Here is a 21,907-nt window from a genome sequence, read left to right on the forward strand (position 1 = left end):
AAGATATGAAATATCCAACACAAATGAAGTACCTAGATGTGGTGTTTGATCATGGACTCGTTGCACCGAACACCTTAAAGTAAAAGCTGCGAAGTATTGGAGTAAACCGTTATAGCAAAGAAATTTTCAATAAGGAAATTAACCTCCCTTCATAAAAAATCACTCTTGGGCATTATTCATACCGTCCGATCTACAATATCAACAGGTGTACAGGCAGTGTTGGTCATCACTCCCCTCGACCTCTGAAAACAAGTGCAAGCAAATAAATCTAGATGGAGATCAGGGTATTTTCTTCGGTGCACCTGGGATGGTGACCGGTGATCTTTTAAGGCGTTGTAGGCATAGTTTCCTTAGCGATAAAATTCTTGATCAAGTTGAATTGAATAAAGTAAGTGACTATATCACCAGCAAACGAATCTGGGTTGACAACCGTCAAGTTCATTATACTGATACATTAATACATATATACAGACAAATCGTAAGATGAGAAAGGCAACCCAGGTGTGGGATGGACTATAATTAGAGGAAAACTTCAATGAATCAATCATCAACATCAGTAAATAACGAACCATCGGTCTTCAAAGAAGAAATCATCGCCATCATACAATTAGTGGTAGCTCTTCTTAAGCAAGAAAGCCATCAAGAAGCGTATTAATTTAATCAGATTCTCAATCGACAATTGCTGCTATTTTAAATCTGTTTACAAAAAAATGATATAGTTAATTAGTGCAAAGGAATATTAGACATCAATAAATATGACCTAAACATATATTTCGATTGTTGCATAGGCCATTCAGATATTTCAAGAAACGAATTTGTAGACTATCTTGCAAAGAGTGGTACTGAATGTCAAAATCGTTGATGCGTTGGAGCGCTTCTTTATTATATAAAAATGGTGGTGGGTGACTTTTTCTTCGAAGTTTGATGCAAAAAATACAGGGAAGACCAAAGAATGATACATACACATCACATTTTTTTGCCGTCTGAGCGTATGACAAATACAAGTACAATGTGAAATATTAGCATAGAATAGCCACGTAGCATGGACCACCTTATTCACAGACCTGTCACCAAGTGACTACCATCAGTTCATATCTATACCCAACGCACAAAAATTTAGCTACAAATTAAGGCTTGTGAAAATTGGTAGCTCAAGTTTTTTGGCAATAAAGGCATAGGATTCTACGAGAAGGGCAATATGAAGGTGTATTCATGTTGGCAAAAAGTTATCGAAGAGAACGAGGGATACGTAGCATAAATCAAATGAATATAACACTATTTTGTTATAAGCATTGAAATAGAGAAAAAGTACGAAATTACTTCTTCCCCAACCTATTATTTATAAGCACTGCTGTGTATATAAATATATATATACAAACAATTAGATAATGATGGCAATATCATAACAGTATTTGAAAAGATACATCGCTTAACAATGCCCTCAAAATTATTCCTACCCTTGTGAATTTTGTTCTCCATTACCTTTATTATGAAACTCACGCCTTATTGACAAGTTTATATAATATATGTGATAAATGGGACCCGCAAATAAAAGAATGACAGCAATACTCCATTCCAAAATCCCTTAATTCCATCCGTATTCTACTAAAGTATTCCCAAATTAAAGCTATATTTTAATAGAAGTATTATAATGAAAATAAAATGGATTTTATATATATTTTTTTTTCTTTCATTCGAAAATATAGAGTAAGCCAGGGAAATTTTCCGCGCAATTAAAATTACTTTTTTGTTGCTAGTAAAAGTTTCATGTGACATCTCAAGCATTGTTCTGATTCATATTTTTTTTCTTCCGCATTTTTTGCACAATATAAAACTTACTAACAGAGTTGTTTTAGATATTAAAAAAGTTGGAATTTGACATATTTTTCTTGAAAAATATGTAAAAAGACGTTTCTTGGCGATGTGCAAAAAAATTATTATTTGGAGGAAACTGCAGCAAAAGAGTTTATTTTTATACTTTCATATTTTATGGTAATAACAACCGCTATTGACTAAATAAGGTATCCAAAGAAGACAAAACGAAAATAAAAGACTTCAAAATAACGTCCAAGTGTTTTTTGGTAGTGTCATCTTTATTTAAAAAAAGATGTGTATTTTTTATTACAATTGTGTTAGCTTAGGATTATCTTTGCCTTTATGGTTAGGGAGACAAATAATTTATTGAGTTTATACTCATGAAACCGATTTCCTAAATTATTTTCCAAAGAGACTACTAGTAATATGTAGATGCCACTAATATGAACTTAAAAACGATTCACCTTTAATACAATTTTGAGATTATTCTTGCAGTAATCTGCTTAAAAACAATATCTTTATGCAGTGTTTCTATAATTGAATAAAGAAAATAAATCTCATTTATATTAGTTTTTGATGGAATTTTGATAATAAATTAATGTAATTCAAATCATATTTTTATAGAAAATACAAGAGTAATTCCTTTCTAAATTTATATACATTCAAGTACAATGAAAGTTGTGCAGTAAATACTTTTTTTCATACAACAACTATAAAATATGATCGTTTAGACTTACAAAACTATATGTTCAATAAAGTATATTTAAATAAAAATGAAGTGATACAATTTTGTATTGCTAAAATATCCCTATTAATATAAAAACGGCTGAACATTCCAAGGAAAAATTGGCATTAGAGTTTGAAGGGTAGCTTATAGTATCATATGTAACAATTATTAAGGGGAAATACAATTTTGTGTTGCTAAAATATTAATTTTATTGGTGAAGTGACTAAACGTCCTAAGAAAGTACTACTATTACTATTTTGAAGGAAGTAAGGGACGATTAAATTCTAATGCAAAAAGCTTCGGATGAAGATACCAACTGCCTTTGTACATTTCGCCGTACTGATAAAAGCTTTGAGGAGATCACACACGCCTCTTTTATTATGCCTCGAACATTTTTATACTTAGAGACATGGGATAAAAACAAATCTTGTTCATTTTTTGTTACAGCTGACGTATGGTTGCATATTGAAACCTTTTAATTAAAAGTTATGGTAATAAAATCCTGTACGTCTTGCAAAATAATAATAATTGATGACTCATATCATTGTTAAACTTACAACTGATAAGAAAATGAAAATATTTTAGATACGAAGCAGGGAGCTCTCTCAAGTACTCAGTATTGTAGTTGGGAGTAAAAAAAATTATAAGTGTGGCTTATTATACGAGAGAAGGAAGCAAAAGGACGTAAAAATACAAATTTTATGTTACATAATAATGATATTATTAGCTTTTTTTATTGTATGACCCGCCAACAGCGCTAATAATTTAAAACTTTTGAGTGAGGGAATTTTTTAAATTACTTTTTTATATAATTTTACAGGTATCAGGAGAAATATTTATTTACATCTCTAACAAAAAAGGAATATTCTGCGAAGACATATTTATATATAACGTACAAATTTAATTTAAAATACTGTTTCTTCATGTTAGAAGATCTCCAATAGCTATGTATGATTGATACACGCCCAAGGTAATTAGAGGGAGATAATACTGAGGGTAACATCATGGAATCCACTATATTGTAAGCCTTAAACTTTGTCCTGTTCCGTGTGGTCTACAAAAGTATATTTCTAGGTCTATCAAATGTTACAATACAGTAATTTGATTACCATACGTTTATGTTTAAAATATAATTTAATCCAGACTGATAAATAGCTTGATGATCATAGTCGTCATTTGTGTTTTAGAGAATGAGAAAGACCGACAGACCAGAGAATGACAGATTTGAGTTATGCACTGCTCACCTTTGCGTAAGACCAGAAAGATTTGGGTTATATATTAATAATAATAGTTAATTTTCATTACAAACTAAAATGTCTGTTTTACTTTTTGAACGAAAATGTTTATTTTAATTTTGAACTAAAATGTTTATTTTAATTTTGAACTAAAATGTTTATTTAAATTTCAAACTAATATGTTTATTTATGTGTATATTTTAAGTAATTACTTCTGTATTTGTAAGCCCCAATAATGCTAGAATAAAAACCCGCCCACGGGTTGTGAGCTTCGGGTCACTGCTGTAGGTTAAATTCTTCCACTGCCGGTTACCTAATTATCAACAAATCCTTTTAAAATCCAAAAGGATTCTACAGATGAAATGTTATATTTACTATATTTACGGCGCAATGAAAAAAATTGTTACCAGAACCGATTCTGGAGCCTTAAAAAGCTACATTAAATATTTCAGCAAAATCGATTCATTAAATTGACCGTAATTGAAGGACAAAACAACAAACATACATAGCTATTTACATTATATATTGATGATTAACATACTTATTTGATTTTAATGTTTTATATCTGGAACAAAAAATATACAGGGATCATATCGACCCCAAATATGTAATTTAAAACAATTACGTGCATGTACTTAAAGTCTTTTTAATGTTTGAATCGATGAATATTTTTATAAAAACGATATAAATACTTTGTTTTTTTAATGTAAGAAATACTAAACACATTTAAAAAAATTTAAATTATAAGTTATAAAATTATAAACATACTTCCGATTAGAAACAAAAAAAAGTGGTTGTTTTTAGATAAAATGTGTAATTAAGAATTATAGTCTACTATTATGTAAATATTCATTGATGTTTGGCAAAAAACAAACACTAAAATACCTAATCTCAGATCATTTATCATTAAAGAGGGATTGATCTTTTTTACAAACAAATATCAATTATTTTTGTGTTAAGATATATATTTCAAAAAACAATATATCAAATAACAAAAAAAAAAGCTTTTATATTATATTTGACTAAAAAATGATATTTATATGATTATTATTTTGGGTTGAACAAAAGTAAGAAGTAAAGGATTGTCACAAACAAAGATTGTCCTGATAATTGATGATATGTATTCATAGATTGATATAAAAACAAAGAAAAATAATAATATCAAAAAATAGCAGAAATAATATTTCATAAAAAAATAAATCTGTTTATATTTTTTTTTCCAAATTAAAAACAAAAAGTTTTAACTTTGTGTAGAGTTTAATATAAGTTATTTCTTTTTGACTTCAAAATTTTAATCTGTATTATACAGAAACGTTTTGTTCCAAAATGAAATCAGTTTGATGATATTTAAAATTGCAGAAATATGCAAAAGAAAAACAAACTCAAAAACGAAGAACTTTTATAAAAAAAATTCTCAGTTTTTGATTGGGCAAAAATTATTTGATTAGTCATTTCAAAAACATTAATCAATTATTAATTATTGCTGCAAATATTTTGTCTCATTATAATACAAATAATGAAAGTGTCTACAATAAAGAAATCACTATCCTTATTGAATGTGTTTCTTTAGTTGTTGAGACTTTTCGAGAGTTTTCTATGTATTGGAGTCACAAATTACATATATTTTCAACATTTTAACCGTTAAAAAAAAGATTTTATGTAATTAAACATTAATGAGGCATAATAATTGTCTCCAGATCAATAAATTTCTTAAAAATCTTCAAAGAACCTAAACTTTGAGCTGCTATATGCAATTGATAATATTTTAAATAGTTTTTTATAGATGTTATTTGATGCAAATAATCTTTTTCTACAGAATCTGAAATACAAAAGAACTATTGGTATATAATGATTTTAATTAGTAACAACATCTGTGGTGGGTTAAAAATTCTAAAATAATTCTTCATAGAAAAATAACTTTTTTAGAAAAATAAATCATTTTCATATAAATGGATTTTTTCTTTTCATTTTTTTCACTCAATAGTAGAAAATCGCAAATAATACCAAAATACCCTGTAACCTTTTTATTGAGTTTTGTTCATATGTAACTTTATAAAAAAATATATTTTTAATGATGGAATTAGAATTTAATTCACAATTCTGAATTAGAAAATAGCAGTTTCTTTTTATCAGACGTCGTATATTAAAGAGCATGAATTGTATAGTATATATTATTGCTTTTTAAACATAAAAAGCCAATCATTTGATACATTATCTTATCTAAATAATAAACGCTATGAACAAACTTACATTATAGACATTATACCAACAATTATTCAAAACATTTATTATAGAAAACTCAATTTTTTTATTAAAGGATTTGTTTTTTTCAAAATATGTATAACTTAAATATAATCCGTCAAACTATATCATTAATATAACAAATTATAATTACGATTTTGCCACATTTTTTATGCAATACAAATTTACCTTCAGCTACACTTTGTTATATATTTTAAACCATTTACTGAGTCAAAAAACATTCTATCTGAACATAAGGTTGAACTAAAATATTTAACTTTTAATATTTGAGTGACTGTTTCTTCACCAATTTTGAAGCTAGTAGATACAAAGTTTGATATACTTATTGGCATAATCTAGTTACTATATATTAAGTTTTTATTATTATAAAAGGCTGGGATAACTACTAAATTTATAAAGTGCAAGCAAACAGTTTTAAATTCATTGCGAAACTGTTCGATTTGGTTTGTATTGTATAGTAAGGCTTACATTTCAAAGATATATTTATATTTTATCGATTTAAGAAATGATACAGTTCACTAATGTTATGTAAATTCTTAATTTATCATGAACATCTTCACATTAGGTTATTTGTTTAGGGCGGTACTTAATTAATTTTTTTGTTGTTAACAAATTAAATTAATTATCGAGGTTTCATTGAACTATTTATTCAATCCAACTATGAATATGATAAACGAGAAATAAGAATTATGAGAAATGTTTTATTCTCCAACAAACATTTCTTAATCTATTTTTATTGAAAGTATACAAAATTTGTTAATATTTTCGACCAGGAATATATGAACATAAAATATTATAATTCAAACATTCAATTTGTTCAATGATGCTTATAATATCAAATGGAACAACTACAAAGGAAAAAAGAAAATTTTATAATACTAAATACATCTTAATGTTAGGATAGCTAAGCATCTTCCTTGAGAAATTATCACCTTAGGATTTGAAGATAAGTAACTTAGGTTTAATTCTAAATTCAAAACCAAATCAATTAAATATCGGTATTTATATATGCGATATAATAAATATAATTTTGATATTTATTTTATTAGATAAGTTATTGGCTTTTACTAACTAACAACAGCTTACAATTAAGGTGAAACTGCACTTCAAATAATTTAATTGAAACAAAAATAAATTATTTTGCCTCTCTTTGTAAAAAAAAATCATTTTTAAAATAACTTATATAAAAAAAAAACTAAATTCAAAATTGAAAGCCTTTATCTTGTGACTTATAAATAAATAAGCTTTAATTTTATTTATATATTTGTAGAACACATCATATGATGTAACCTTTCTATTGAAGTTAAAAACATATTTCTTTTAAAAGGTGCCCCCCATTGTTAGTTAGATTTTCAAAAAAAATATGAGTAAAATATACATCTTTGTTAGTTAGAAAACTTATTTATTTATTTCTACAAAATTACACTATAAATTTACTTTAAATTTTGTTATGTCAGGTTTTTACTTTATAAACATAACATATATAAAGCAAATTGATGCATTAATATCGTTCAGAATATAAAAAAAATGTTAAGGGATTAATTTGTTTGTTATCAGACATAATGTTTATAAATCTTATAAAATAATGACAAATTACTATTTTTTCATTTAAATAACAAATCTCTTACCGATTGATATTTTCTAATTTTCAATTTCCCTTTTTTGACCAGATTTTCCTTCAATTTCTCAATTTTTGGATAGGTAATATTTGTATAATTATATTTTTTGTTTAAGTCTATATTAGTTTCACTGTTTAAAAAAAAAAGTTGTTCAACAGTCATCCGCTGCTAAAAGTTGACTGAAAAACAGAAGAGAACTTCTTTTTTTTGAAGATGCGATAAAAGAGAAAAAAAGAGAATATAAAAATGTTTAGATGTAGAGAGAAGGAGAACAGGCCCTGAAAAGTTTTTTGTACGATAAAAAAGTGACTTGAGACAGAAAAGATAGATTTATATTATAAGGGTGTATATATTCATTTCATTTTTAGACTTATATGTATAATTGAGTTTTCTTTACATCAGTGAAAATATACAAAAAAAAAATGGTTAAATTTTTATTGTAGAGATAAGCTTTACACATTTTATTTTACATTTGTTCTCTACAAGAACTAAATGTGGTCAAACATCGAAATATAAGATATAGTTAAAAGAAAATCCATTATTATTTTTCCCCATTTGATATTTATCAAAACAGTGATGACATGATGGTCGAACTCGACAATTTGCATTATTTTTGACAATGTACATTCCAGAGCATGGTGCATCTTTGCCATCAAAATTACTGGAACGATATGGACGGCATGAAAATAGTGCGTTATTGCCTGTTATAGTATTAGGATCATAAATACTATTTACATTTTCGAGCACTTGGCATACATTTTTGCCTTATTCGAAATAGAAATGTTTAATTTCTTTTTGCTATCGCCTATCTTTGACGCTCCCTGGAACGATAATTAGTTAAATTATCACAAATTTCTCTAAAAGGTAATTTCGTACAACATCTTATACGTAGCTCACTTATACAACGCTAGATACACATTAGTAAAGGAATCAATTTATTTTTGCTATACCTATATGTACGTAACCATAACATAATTTAAAAAGTAAAACAATAACTGATTTTATAGGCAAGTGCTGATTTGGTAATTGAAGGATATGAAAAAAAGTTCATAAATATTTTCTCTCTGGTAAATTGTAAAAAGTTAGATCAAATATTCCCATAGTATCTGCCCCATCCCTGTTATCAACTTTTGTAAGACATCTTATTTGATTAAGCAGCATGTACATGTCATCATTATTGGTAATATTAAATGAAAGTAAATAACTATGTTATTTTACAAATTGAATTTGTAGATTGACTCAATAATCTTTCACAACATACATTTTAAAATTATATAACTATTCGTAATTAAGGCTTAATTTAATTATTTAATAATCATATCAGTATTGAAGGTACTACATTCGAGAAAGATTGGCAATGATTAGTATCACATCTATAATGATGCTCGCTGAGTAAAGATTGATACGTGCAAAGTCTTCTTTTTTTTAATTAGGGCGTGTTCTTAAGATTTAGGAATGTGTCCGAAAACGAGCATTTTAGAACACTTAAAATCCTGATGAATTTTTCTTGAACTGGGGACTATGTCAAGCAGATTTAATATACTCTTTAATTTTGTCTCCTTATGAGTTGAATCAAGGGATATCCCAATTTTTTTAGTATGGAATGTTTTTTTTCAAAAATCGATAGCAGGGATAGGACAGATACTCTATAAATATTTGATCCGATCTAACTGTTCATGCTTGTCTCATCAAAACACTTTCTTGAACAATTAGCCAAAGGTTCTTTATTTCTGAACTGTTCTTAAAATGCTCCAATTATCCTAATCAGCTCTTTTGCATAAAAAAAAATCATTTATTGGTGCTCTTTTAGATTGCATTATGGTTATGATAGATATAGTGACAAGAAATCCATAATTCTTCCAATATTTGGTTTAAGTAACATGTATCTCGCATTGTATAATCCCTATGGTAAAATATTACGCACAAAGAGACAGTAAGGCCAAGGAAATACTTAGACCAAAATAAAACTTATGACTAGAGTCACATCATAAATATCAATTTTCAATAGGTTATTTTGCGTATTGAGGGCTGTGTGATACATATAGAATATCAGATAAAAAAGAAATAGTTATTTTCTAATATTGATTTCAATTCTCCTTTGATTCTCAAACAATTTTTTTATTATATTTTAAACATGTCCCCAACGTTTGTACTGTTTGTTTGTTTGTGTCAAAATAAAATATTAGACGGTTTTTGGATTTTCCTCCGTATAGAATTATACGCAATCTTTTAAGTGTTTTTGGATGATTGTCCCTTAAACATGTATTCGCTTTTGTTTTTTCTTTTTGTCAAAAACAAATGAATAATGTATAATGCCTAATTCTATGAACATACATTGTGGACATATGTACCAACATGATACAAAATTGATTTTGAGTATCAAACGAGACTTGAATTTGAAATTAGAAAATACTGGAGTACTATAAGACATATATTTGTAATTTAATTCAAATATTGTTTGTTTTTTTAATTTTACTTAATTCAATTTTTTTTTACGATCATCCATTTGATGGAAAATATTTTCATATCTTCTCATTATAGTATTGATTAGAAAAAAAAAGAATAATAAGAAAAAACTCCTTGAATGTAAAGGAAGCTCATCTTGGGATTAATAAGAAACTTTCTTGTATAAAGTTATAACTTAATTATTTAATTAATTGTATGTATTATTTTAAGAGCAACAAATAGAAACAAACAAAGAAAACAAATGAGACTTCACTTCAAATATAATGCCTGATGTATTGTATACCTCCTGGGTAAATGCATAAAATGAATTATGTATGCTATTTTTAAACTCAAAGTTTATTTCACGCGTAAATTAGGCTGTACGAGGTATAATTTTATAGAAAAGTTGTAAATATTTATAATTTACAAATATAGCATTATTTATTAGAGGTACTTTATTAACAAACCCATTATTATTTATGGAACTTAAAAATATAAAATACATCATTTTTTATCTATTTTTTAATGAAAAAAGGCCTTAGATGACCGTCAGACTCGACAATCCCCATTATTCTATCCACATTTTAGACAATTGGTCTTCCAGAGTGTACTGCATGTTTGACATTTTATTTACCAAAACCAAGTCGATGAAACCAAAATTTCAAATTAATGCGTATTTTCTTGTTGATAGTGTCCATGTTTTACGCACTCTTAAACAATTCTGAGTTAAACAATCACAATACTGTATATAGAGGTTTTTTTAATACGAAATCTTATATTGCTAACATCATCTAATGTGAAACAATTGCAGTTATACGATGTGGCATATAAATGACTTAAAGCATCTATTGTAAAAATAATGTATTTATTTTTACAACTACCTCTACTATCTTTTATTTACCATATTTATGGAAAATCATTCGTGTCCAAAAAGTAAGAAATCTATTTGTTTAATAAATTATATCTTATTAATTATTCTTTACTTTTTGGATAAGTCCTGCTGGATTAAAAAAGATCTCTGGTATTGACTTCAATTTACTAACTGAAATATATATTTAAAAAAATACTGATTGATGATTAATAAAGAAAAAACGATAAAAATAGTTTAAGTAAGTCAATTTTCCTGCGTAAAGAAGAGTGTTATAAAGCCAACTTTACTTACAATCCATGTTAGCTTATAACATAGAAATTGTTCCAAATTTTATTTATATTTACACGCTGAAATATTGGTAGCAATACGTCAACAATCAACAGGGAATGAAGGCAAAAAAAGGGAATTGCAGATCCTTTCCACCCCCATCACTCTGTGAAAGAAGTTGTGAAGCCCAGGTTAGAGGCCAACTACCCTGAGAGAGGATTACTATTAGCAACAAGACTCATCACCTGGTCACAGCTTTTAACAACTGACAGTTATAGCCTCAAAACTTGAAGCTCTTTCAACACCAGACACTGAAATATGAAGCTTCGTGTAGGAAAAGGCCTTTAAAGTCCCTAACCTCAATCTTGATTACCTGAAGGCCACGGTTGAGAAGGAGTAAGATAATACATGCAATGACTACGTCAAGGTGATCCGTTATTACTCCTAATGGCGGTCATATTTAAGATTAATTATCCGTAATATATTTATGCTATATTACATTAAAAAATTGTTTTTGATATTGAAGGTATACAAAATAATAAATCATTATCTAATTGGTTCATTTTGGTCTCAAAACTTTTGTAAAGCCCAGTATGTATTGTAGTAATGGCTGTGGTGAATACATTGATCACATTTTTATATTAAAAAAAATTTGCCTATTCTATGTTTTACATTGATAATGTTGAAATTATAAAACCGTCTTTTACAAATAACATCTTCGTTTTTCAGACCAGGTGTAGAAAAAGTAATGATACCTTCTAAAAATATAGTTTTGAATAGTTGTTGTTGAAGGCAAGAAGATACATCTCAGGCATTTTAATTTGCGCAGGGAGGACCACCTCAAACATCATGAAGACCTTAAACGTTATTAATACTACAGTCTGTCTGGTTAGAAATCGTTTGGCTGATGGATACAACCTTAAGGACAGACCCAAGTGTGCAAGACCCACCAAAGTGAAGACTGAAGACATCATGGAGGCCTTTTAGGTCAACCCGAAGATGAAGATGACAGACTATGCCAAGAAGAAGAAGTTTCATCGGTCTACTTTGGGCAAGGCTTTCTGAAAGGGGGGATGAAGGTCGCTTAGAAGAATTGAGAGGCCACTCCTGTCCCAACAACGAAAATAACTCCGTCTTCAGAGATATCAACAACTCGGAAATAATTTGAAGTACAACAACAACCTGTTAATTTTTTCCTCGGATGAAAATACCTTGACTATTGACAGCTTCTAAAACAAGCAAAATGGTCGGCTGGTATGCTTTGTCAAGGCTGACAACAGTATCAAAACAGTTACCAAGACCAAACATCTGGTCTCTGTTATGATGTTGAGGGTTGTTGCATCAACTGTAGAAAAAATCCGTCCATTTTTTTTCCTGTTTGATACCGGTTACCCTTGCCGACTTCTTGATAGTGTTGAAGGAAAATGTGGTCCTATAGATCACCAGAACTATACAGAATTCCAACAAAGCCACGTACGTATTGCAGCAGACAGGAGATCCGACCCATACTGCTAATAATGTACAAGGGTGGATGAGTAGCAACATGAACTTCTGGTCAACTAAACTTTTGGCCCCCTCAGAACCCAGATCCAAATCCACTGGATTACTCCATTTGGGGACAAATTGAGAATAAAGCCTGAAAAGTCCACCACCAAAATACTGATACACTGAAGAACTCTGTTAACAAGCAGGAGAGGACCATAAAAAAGACTCTGTAACCAATTTGTGCACAGGATTCCGGAGGTATTTGGAAGCTGTCATTGAGGATAATGGTGGATAGATTCATAATAAAAGTACACTGTTATAGTTAAACATATTATAAGATAAAATTTTCACTGTACAACATCATCTTGACCAATTATGAGTATTTTAATCACTCCTTTGAGTTAAGTCTCAGTACTCTTTCTAAACCCGGTAACTTCACTTTGTAATACAGTTAGCACTTTAATTTTGATTTGTCTTACATGTTCTTACATGGTAATATTATATCATTTCTAGAAAACTCTAACTGATAACCATGATAATGAAATAAATTTAAGATTTTCTTAACAGTAAATATCCAACAAATGAATTCTGAAAACTTAGCTGTCGATGGTGGGATAATTAGGAAAATGTGTTTTATCTTCACCATATTTAATATGTGGTAATTAAGACACATATACATATTCTTATAATCGTCCACGAGAATGTAAAAAATCATATTCAATTATATAAAACAAGTTATATTTGTTATACAGTCATCTTTTCAGGTTAAAGAACTACATAGTTATTTAAGAATCTTGAGATTCTTTAGAGCTACTTTTTCCAAAGAAGATAGAAATTTAAATACGAGATTGATATATTATGATTATTTTTTTGAATTGCCAGTAAGGTTAATCAATTGCCAAGAATCATAGTAAATAAAAATACTTAATTGAGGAACACCGGCTACAAGATTTTTGTTATATTTTACTTTAATTTGTGTTTAGGAAAAGTTGAAAGATTTCATGTTCATTGCTTTTAAACATACAAAGCCCTAATCACAGTTTCGATGTTATATGTGGACAAGTAAAAATGACTATGGTTGACTCATATTGATATGCCCATTAAATACTACTACTAAAAAGTTATTGGGGGAGCATGCCCTACTGGCCCACGATGATTACGTACCTGGTTTGTAAAGTAAACAGCTAAATCTTTTTTACAAAACATTATATCCAAAATTAATACTGACATAATTTGTCAAGAATTCATGAGAAGAGTAAGGACATCACATACCCAAAAAGTAATTTTAGTTCCTTTTCACATAAAGTAAGATAATGGTTGTGCGGAGAACAAAAATCAAATAATTCAAAGGATAATTTGTCTTACTCTACCTACCAACATGAAATTACATGAAAAATAATCTGAAAAAGGGCTTTGTGATTACAATCTTTTATTCATTGATAGAAATATATATATAATAAAAATGCCCTACAAAAATAATCTTGGCATTGATAAAAAAATAGAACGAAAATATATATTTATTTATATATGTTTTTATAAAGTAATATAAAGTTTCTGAAATGAAGTTTATAAATATGTATGAACGTATACTTTCCATATATATAACTAAATAAAACTATCAAAACTGCAGACTTTTTCCTGCTAACAACACATGTATAGTAACAAAATAGCCTAAATGAAATTACAGAAGGAAAAGAAAATTGAATGTGGATATTTTTGTACAATTTCTTCAAAAGTTTAAGAAAGCCACGTGAACAAGTTTATGGATTTTTCTTTCCTTCTTCCAATCAATTAACTTTCACGGACAATAAAAAAACAATGGTAGGTTGTAAAAATAATATTTCATGTTATATATGAACATTCTGTCAAAAAAGTACCAGAAATTCTTAATTTAAATTTCCAGTGCTTAAAGGGATATAAAATCTTTTTTTTTCGTGTTCTGTAGCACTGTCCTTCATTATGATGTCAAGTTTGGGAGCAATTTGTACACCAGTTTGCATGCTACAGCTGTATATGTCATTCTACCTCCCTACTGTGCCACGATTTTTACAAGGAACGAAATTATGGAACTAGAAGTTTGCCTAAATTTTATGTTCTGAACAAAATTTCATGTGATGAGGCGTTGAACATTATAAAAAAAGCTTTTTGTGAAGAAGTTTTATTAAAAACTGATTCATATGAGTGGTAAAAAGCGTTCAAGGATGCCATGAGATCGTCAAATATATACTGCGTTCTAGATGACTTTTGTCCTCTACCACGGAACTGAACATCAAGGCAGTGAAGGAAATTGGGTAGAAAAATCGTCATGCCAGCTTAAGGAAGATACCACATTGCCTTAACATCTCTCATGAGACAGTTTGTACAATTCTAACTGAAAATTTTATTAGTATTCACTCACTAAAATATTGGTAGCGATACGTCAACAATCAACAGACAATGAAGGTAAAAAAGTGGATTGCAGATCCTTTCCACACCCATCACTCTGTCAAAAAAGTTGTGAAACCCTGGTTGAGGCCAACTATCCTGAGAGAGGATTACTGTTAGCAACAAGACTCAGCACCTGGCCATAGGGTAAAACAACTTTAGGTTATTGCAAGGAAACTTGCAATTTTGAAGGGTAAAGCTTAAACAAAAATTTTCAAAGGCAAAATTAACAAGAACTTTTTAACTGATTGAGATACATAACCCAAATTTTGTTTTTCTAAGATCAATATTACACAAGCTGAAACATAAGCCCCAAAATCGAAGCCACGTTTGAATATATTGAGATACATAGCCCAAATTACATTTTAGGAAGTTAGGGTTACACAAGATTTTAAAAATCTAGAATCCGTCGTAAAACAAGTTCAAATTCATTACGTTAATTAAATGTCGTTTGTACTTAATTGTTCTAATCTTGAGGACCTATAACTTAAAATTAAGAAAACATGAGGGTCAATTCACCGAAAAATTATTTTAAAAAACCATTTTCAAGACTCTCACCAAAAATGTCTTCGTTTCAGAATGGCAAGATCCTCTTTGTTCACAAATAAGTCTTAGAATAACTTTGTTCCTTCTGTAGAAGAGAGGATAAGTATTCCTCTAATTTAGTTTTTAATTGGCAAACAGTTACTCCGGTAATATAAATCGTAAATAGGTTGAAAAGGAAGAAAATAGGACCAACCCTTACTTTCTCGGATTGGTTCATCACTACATCACCCAAGATACGAGGAGTAGGGGTAAATTGAGGTCCTCATATCCAATATGCAGGAGATCCTTTATGCTGGAAGAGTTAAACATAGTTCCGTTTCGTGTTTACACTAAAAGCGTATTATTCAATATCTATCGATACATACAATGTGCCAACATTAGTTACTTAACGTCTACATTTACAAAAATATTTTATCTTGGACTAATAAATAACTTGATGATCTTAATTACCGTGTGTGTTTTAGAGAAGAAGAGAGAGGGTTGGACAAGAGGGTGGCAGGTGTAAGTGATGTACTACTTAGCATTATGTCAGATAATTGACTGTTTGGATTAAATAGTCCAAAATAAAAATGAACGTATTTTTCTTCATACAAAATTTGTTTTAACATGATATCTTAAACCGTTACTAATACTTTGAACTTTATTCCACAACTAATAATAAAAGCAGTTAAAGAAAAAAAGATAAATTCTTCACAGTAGACAATTTCTAATGTGATTATTTTTTCTAGTTATTGACATGTTTGATGCATCTTTTCTTAAGTATATTTAGCTAACGCTAATTGTGACAAAAAAATTATACCCGCTCTTGTTATAAATTATGAAGGTTTTTTTTTGTTCTACTAAAAGTACTATAGAATGAAAAAATATGAATGGCACTTAAACAGCAATTACAAATATAGAATTTGCATCATTATAAAAATACAATGAAAACCATCTTCATCATAATGTTTATGTATATTTAATGCAAAATAAACGTATGTATGTTTGTGTAGAAGTTTTTTATATCTGCAATAATGTAGGTAAAATGCTGATTTTGAAGTGCATATATATTTCTTATGCTTCATGGCTGAGATCTCAAACAAGTATAAGTTTTTAATGCTTGCCATTATTTCTTGTTTTTAGTACATTTATAAATATTTATTATACATACATACATAAGCCAAAATGTACTTTATACCAGGCAATATTAGGTTAAATCATTACAAAAATCATTTCAATAGCTACATGAAGATGCCCGTAACAAATCATTACTAATACAAAAAAGACTAAAAATACAAATTTGATACCTGATTCAAATAAAGAGTTGTAAATTATGTTATAAAACATACTTATAATAAGATAAAATGAATTTTGCCAATCATGGAAAGTTTTGTTCAACTTTTAATACCCTTGGCAGTAACTATCTTACTTAGAATAGTTAAAAAAGCTTTTAATATACACAAAGACAATATCATTCAGCCTGGCCTTATTTACCTAAAATAAATAAAAAATGATTGTATTTTTAATCAGCTGCTGGTATGTTTCATACTTTTTCCTTTAAAATAATATTGATATATTTGGATTTTATTAAGCTTTTGATATGCCATGAACAATTATTGAATAATTTGAACTAATTTGGGACAATTTCTGTTAGTTTAATAGTTCCAAGGTTACTATACATAATAAAAATAACAAAATGTCGAAAATAATTTAATTAATAAGTTAATAACTAATAATTTTTAGCTGCACTTTTTTTTTATAAATTAGTTAGAAAATATATTTTGTTTGATTTTACCTCAAAATATAATAATTTTGTTAAGTATTAGATCTTCCAATTGGACTTAAAATAGATGCGACAATTATGTTCTAAATTTGAATATCTATTTAACAAAGAAACAAAATAAAAAAATATTGAATAATTCAAGTTTTAAAATGTATTATTACACTTATAGGGTAGAATTTTATGTTTTTTGAATAGACGGAATGTAATATCGATTAAACATGTGATTATAAATCAGGTATTACCACCATGTATCTAATACATTAAAAAAAAAAAAACTCATTTCTGGACTAATAGCCAGTCAACGATGTGTATTCATCATTTGGACTTTTAAAATGATGAAAGATATCCCAAGGAGTATTGAGTAGTAAAAAATACATAGAATATATATAAAAAAAAATTTAAGTATGCTCAAAAAGTAAAAAAAAAGAATGAGACAACACAATGACATAAAATGTCATGTTTTGACAAATGAAACTGACAGAGTATAATTTTTTTTCCTTTGTAATACATTTATTTTAATACACTTTTCATTCAAGAAAAATGAATACCATTATTATTTTTTTATTTTTACTCCACAAGAGTAATTTCTATTCATTTGTCGACAAAGTTATAATTGTATAAGATCCAGCATGCTAAATTTACTGTAATTATAAATAAACAAATTTGTAGAATTCTTACTTTGTGGAATGAATCTTAAGAATGGAGTAAAAAGCTTATAATGACTATTTCTTCTTTCTATTCGGGGAGGGGTGATATAAAATGTCCCCAATAAAACAACACGGATACTACTTAATTTAAACTAATTGTAGCAATCCATTATCGGGTTAAAACAGGTTAATTATTTAAATCGACGCGCAAATAATTATATAACACAATGTACGACAACCTAAATATACACCAAACAAATGTTATATTTATTAAGTCTTCCCTGATTGTTGAGCAACGTCCCATAATATGCCTTACATTTTTCTTTATTCGTTTGCCACACCTGAATCATCCCTCTTCGTCTTTTCCCAGATTCCCTATCTATAATGATCCTGTAGCTACCGTGTTTTTCATAATCATTTGAGACATTTTCAACTCCCTTCTAAAAATTGTTTTATTTTTCTTCCTAAGACTGCAGTTTATCCCCCCGGTTCTTTTAAGTATATGAAGAAAATGACAGAGGATAATTTAATTGTTAGAAGAAATTAACAAATTATTTACTAATAATTTTTTGTTACTTATATTTAAAGAGTTCTCAAGGACTTATATACTTTATTTTTTACTAAGGAAAATAAATTACTTGAGCTTAAATGTTAACGCCATTTATATTCAGTAAGAATTATGACACTAGAAATATATACAATATGTAATTTTCTAAAGTTTGCAAAAGTAACATTGGTTTATAAGAGTAAAAATTTAATTAAAAATATGTATTCACGATACAAGAGTATTTTGGCAAACCATCACTTATCTTTTGATTACTTTACATTTAGTAATTAATGTTGTATCAAAACAATAAAATATCATAAATTTTTTTGATTAATAACAATAGAGGTAATAAAATCAAGTTTGTGTGATTTTAAAAGTGAATAGTTTATCTACATTCTAATTAATTCACGTTTTGAGTTACAAATTTAAAAAAATTAGAGATTTGGGAATTGTGATAGAAATCCGTCTTATGTAATCCGTTCACCAACTCAAGTAAATCAACTTCACAGACCATTCCTAGGTGACATTGAGTAATTATAATACTTTAATGTATACTTATACTTAATGGATGCAACTTGTTCTTATCAACTTATAGAAGACTCAAGTATCATCTTATGAATAAACAACTATAAGTTAAATGTATTGAATTTTTATTTTTCATACATTATAACACATTAATATTCTTTTTCTTTTTTTTATGTAATATCTAAAATATCCAAGACATATAAATTCAAATCCAATAAGATAAATTATAAGTTAATATTATTCTGCCTAAGTGTTGCAACTGTCTGTATTTTCTGAAAAATGGTTGGTGCACTGGAATTTACAACCACTTCAATGTTCTATTATCAGTGATATAGTAAATATATTCACCCAGTATTTAAAACTAAAAGAAACCGAAAATTAATGTAACAATCCTTACATTTTGAAGAATGTTAAGGAGAGCAAAGAGCTTAGCTGTCATGAAATTTGATTATATCAGCTGTGAGAAATCTTTAAGGGAAGGAAATGCACAACTCAAACCCCACTCCCTATACAGCAAAAACAAAATAAACGGAAATTACACCGATTTCATTTCTCAATTCTACTTCAAGGGCAATAAGAAGAACTTACACTTACAGCTCCTGAGCAAAGGAAGATTGTTACACGTCGTTACCTTTATAGTATTACCCAACCTTTCTTTCAATAAGAAACAAAAACAAAGGCCCAAAATAAGTTGATAATTAGCCTATTTTAGATCAATTCTTCTTCCATTTGGAATTATTATTCAATAAAAAAAAGTATTAACAGCTTCAGAGGAGCTACTTATAATTCAACTAATCAACGTTCAGAACACTGATTATGCAAAAAGAAGCAGAATCATCAGTAGCTGGCAACAAAATGCACAGTCTATTTTTGTGTTGGAAAGGTAATATAGTGGTTACTGTATAGTTAGATGTCCTGTCCTCAAAAATTAAAAAGTAATCATAACAGCCTTGAAAAATAAAAAAAGCCTATTTAGATTACATTTAGAAAATAAACCTTCCGCTTTCTAAGACATATTTCATACCACTCTTAATATATGCCCACTATGGAAAACAAGTTAGTTTTTATGACATTTTATTCCTGTATAAACAAAGAAAAGCATCCATTCATAAATAAAAAACTTTATCTTCATCAACTACTCATTCAGTTCGTAATATGATTAAGAAAAATTTTTAGTATGTATTTTACTCTTTCTAAATACTAATGAATATAATACTACCAAATATGTACACATGTAGATGTTTTAAAGCGAAACATAGTATGGTTATACTTAGAGTCATTGATAATAATAACATACATCCATGGTATTAGTGTTGAGACTTAGCTTTAAATTGATTTCTCCCGGTTTGATCTGGTCTATATTGCATTTCAAACAGAAGACATAAATTGAATAGTTTTCAATACTGTATATATTTTTTTAGGTTTAGCTCCTTGTACCGTTACTTTAGCTTAAGAAGTTACGGGAACTTCCCTCATAGGAAACACATAAAATTCATGTCATACCAATGTGTTAATGTGCACAAATTAGAAACATACCTAAATCCATAATGAAAATCAGGAGTATTTTTGTCATGTTAAAAAAAAGAAACCGAACATCAAAATGGTTACCATGACAATAGAACGAATATATTGGAGGAGACCATCTTAACTGTCAAGACATTTAATTAGATCAGATACAAGCAGCTGTGAGGAGGAGAAATGAAGTAAAGAAAATTAACAGAGACATCTGCAATAAGTAGTACAATGTTGATCCTTAATTCTACTCTGAGTAAAATAAAAGAGTTACAATTAGAAACTACACAACAAATTCTCAAGGTTACTATCCGTCTTTTATTTGGACACACAAATGTTCAATCCGGCTTTAAATTGTACGTTGTAGCAACAAAGTTCAATCCTTATTAATTAAATAATTATGACAACAGCTTCGAAAAATAAAATTATTTCTTTAGTTGGGCAACTCCAAAAAAAAAAAATAGGATCACTACACATAACATCATAAACCATTTATTTTTATTACTGGTCCATACCAAATTTTAAGTGAAACTAATCAATATCGATTTATTATGGGAACAACTTTAGACTTCATTTTTCCCTTGTAACGTTTGAGGCTGAAATAATGGGCAAAATGATTTTTGTACAACAAAAATTATAATAGTCACAGACCGTTAAAGAATTTTAATAATAACTCAAATATTTAATAAATAAATTCATTACATGTTAAAAGACAGCTTTCACTTTCTTTTTCAATAAAAAAACATAAAAAGAAGAGATTTTTGTGTTTACGTACATAACAATAGAAGGAGATTGTATATATATTTTTTTTTAAAGAACCTTGGCTTAATAAAGTTTTGTGTTTTTATTTTATATTGGTACAAGATTGGAATATGTGATTTAGTTTATGTTAAGAAGAAAGTATATGTATATTTGTATTAGATTAGGTAAACATGCATTATATCATTATTTCATCAGTTGGGTTTTGAATATATAAAATGTATTTTAGAAACACAAATGAATCTTTTATCAGTCTTAAGAATGTTGAAGATATAAAGGGAAATTAAAAAACCCTTCAAAAGTTGAAGTTTACTTAACGCTCCGTTAATTAACATTCTTGTTTTAATGTAGTTGATAAACTTGGGTAAAAACAATTCAAAAATTTTATTAAATAATAATTAGTCGAATAAGACTTTATTGTAATAGGTACCAGTTCCTTAATTTTTTCATTCATTTTGC

At 28.1% G+C, this 21,907-nt stretch overlaps 1 protein-coding gene across 1 annotated transcript in view; it reads right to left on the minus strand.

Moving 5' to 3' along the window:
- Positions 1-7,841, minus strand: part of LOC121128365 (uncharacterized) — a 178,189-nt gene extending 170,348 nt beyond the window's left edge. The window contains exon 1 of the mRNA XM_040723947.2: positions 7,668-7,841. Within this exon, the coding sequence (XP_040579881.2) occupies positions 7,668-7,820 (153 nt within the window). The 5' untranslated portion in view covers positions 7,821-7,841. The remainder of the gene's footprint in view (positions 1-7,667) is intronic.
- Positions 7,842-21,907: the final 14,066 nt, after the last annotated feature.

The sequence above is a fragment of the Lepeophtheirus salmonis genome, chromosome 13 (genome assembly GCF_016086655.4).
Source record: "Lepeophtheirus salmonis chromosome 13, UVic_Lsal_1.4, whole genome shotgun sequence".
In the NCBI taxonomy this organism is placed as follows: Eukaryota; Metazoa; Arthropoda; class Copepoda; order Siphonostomatoida; family Caligidae; genus Lepeophtheirus; species Lepeophtheirus salmonis.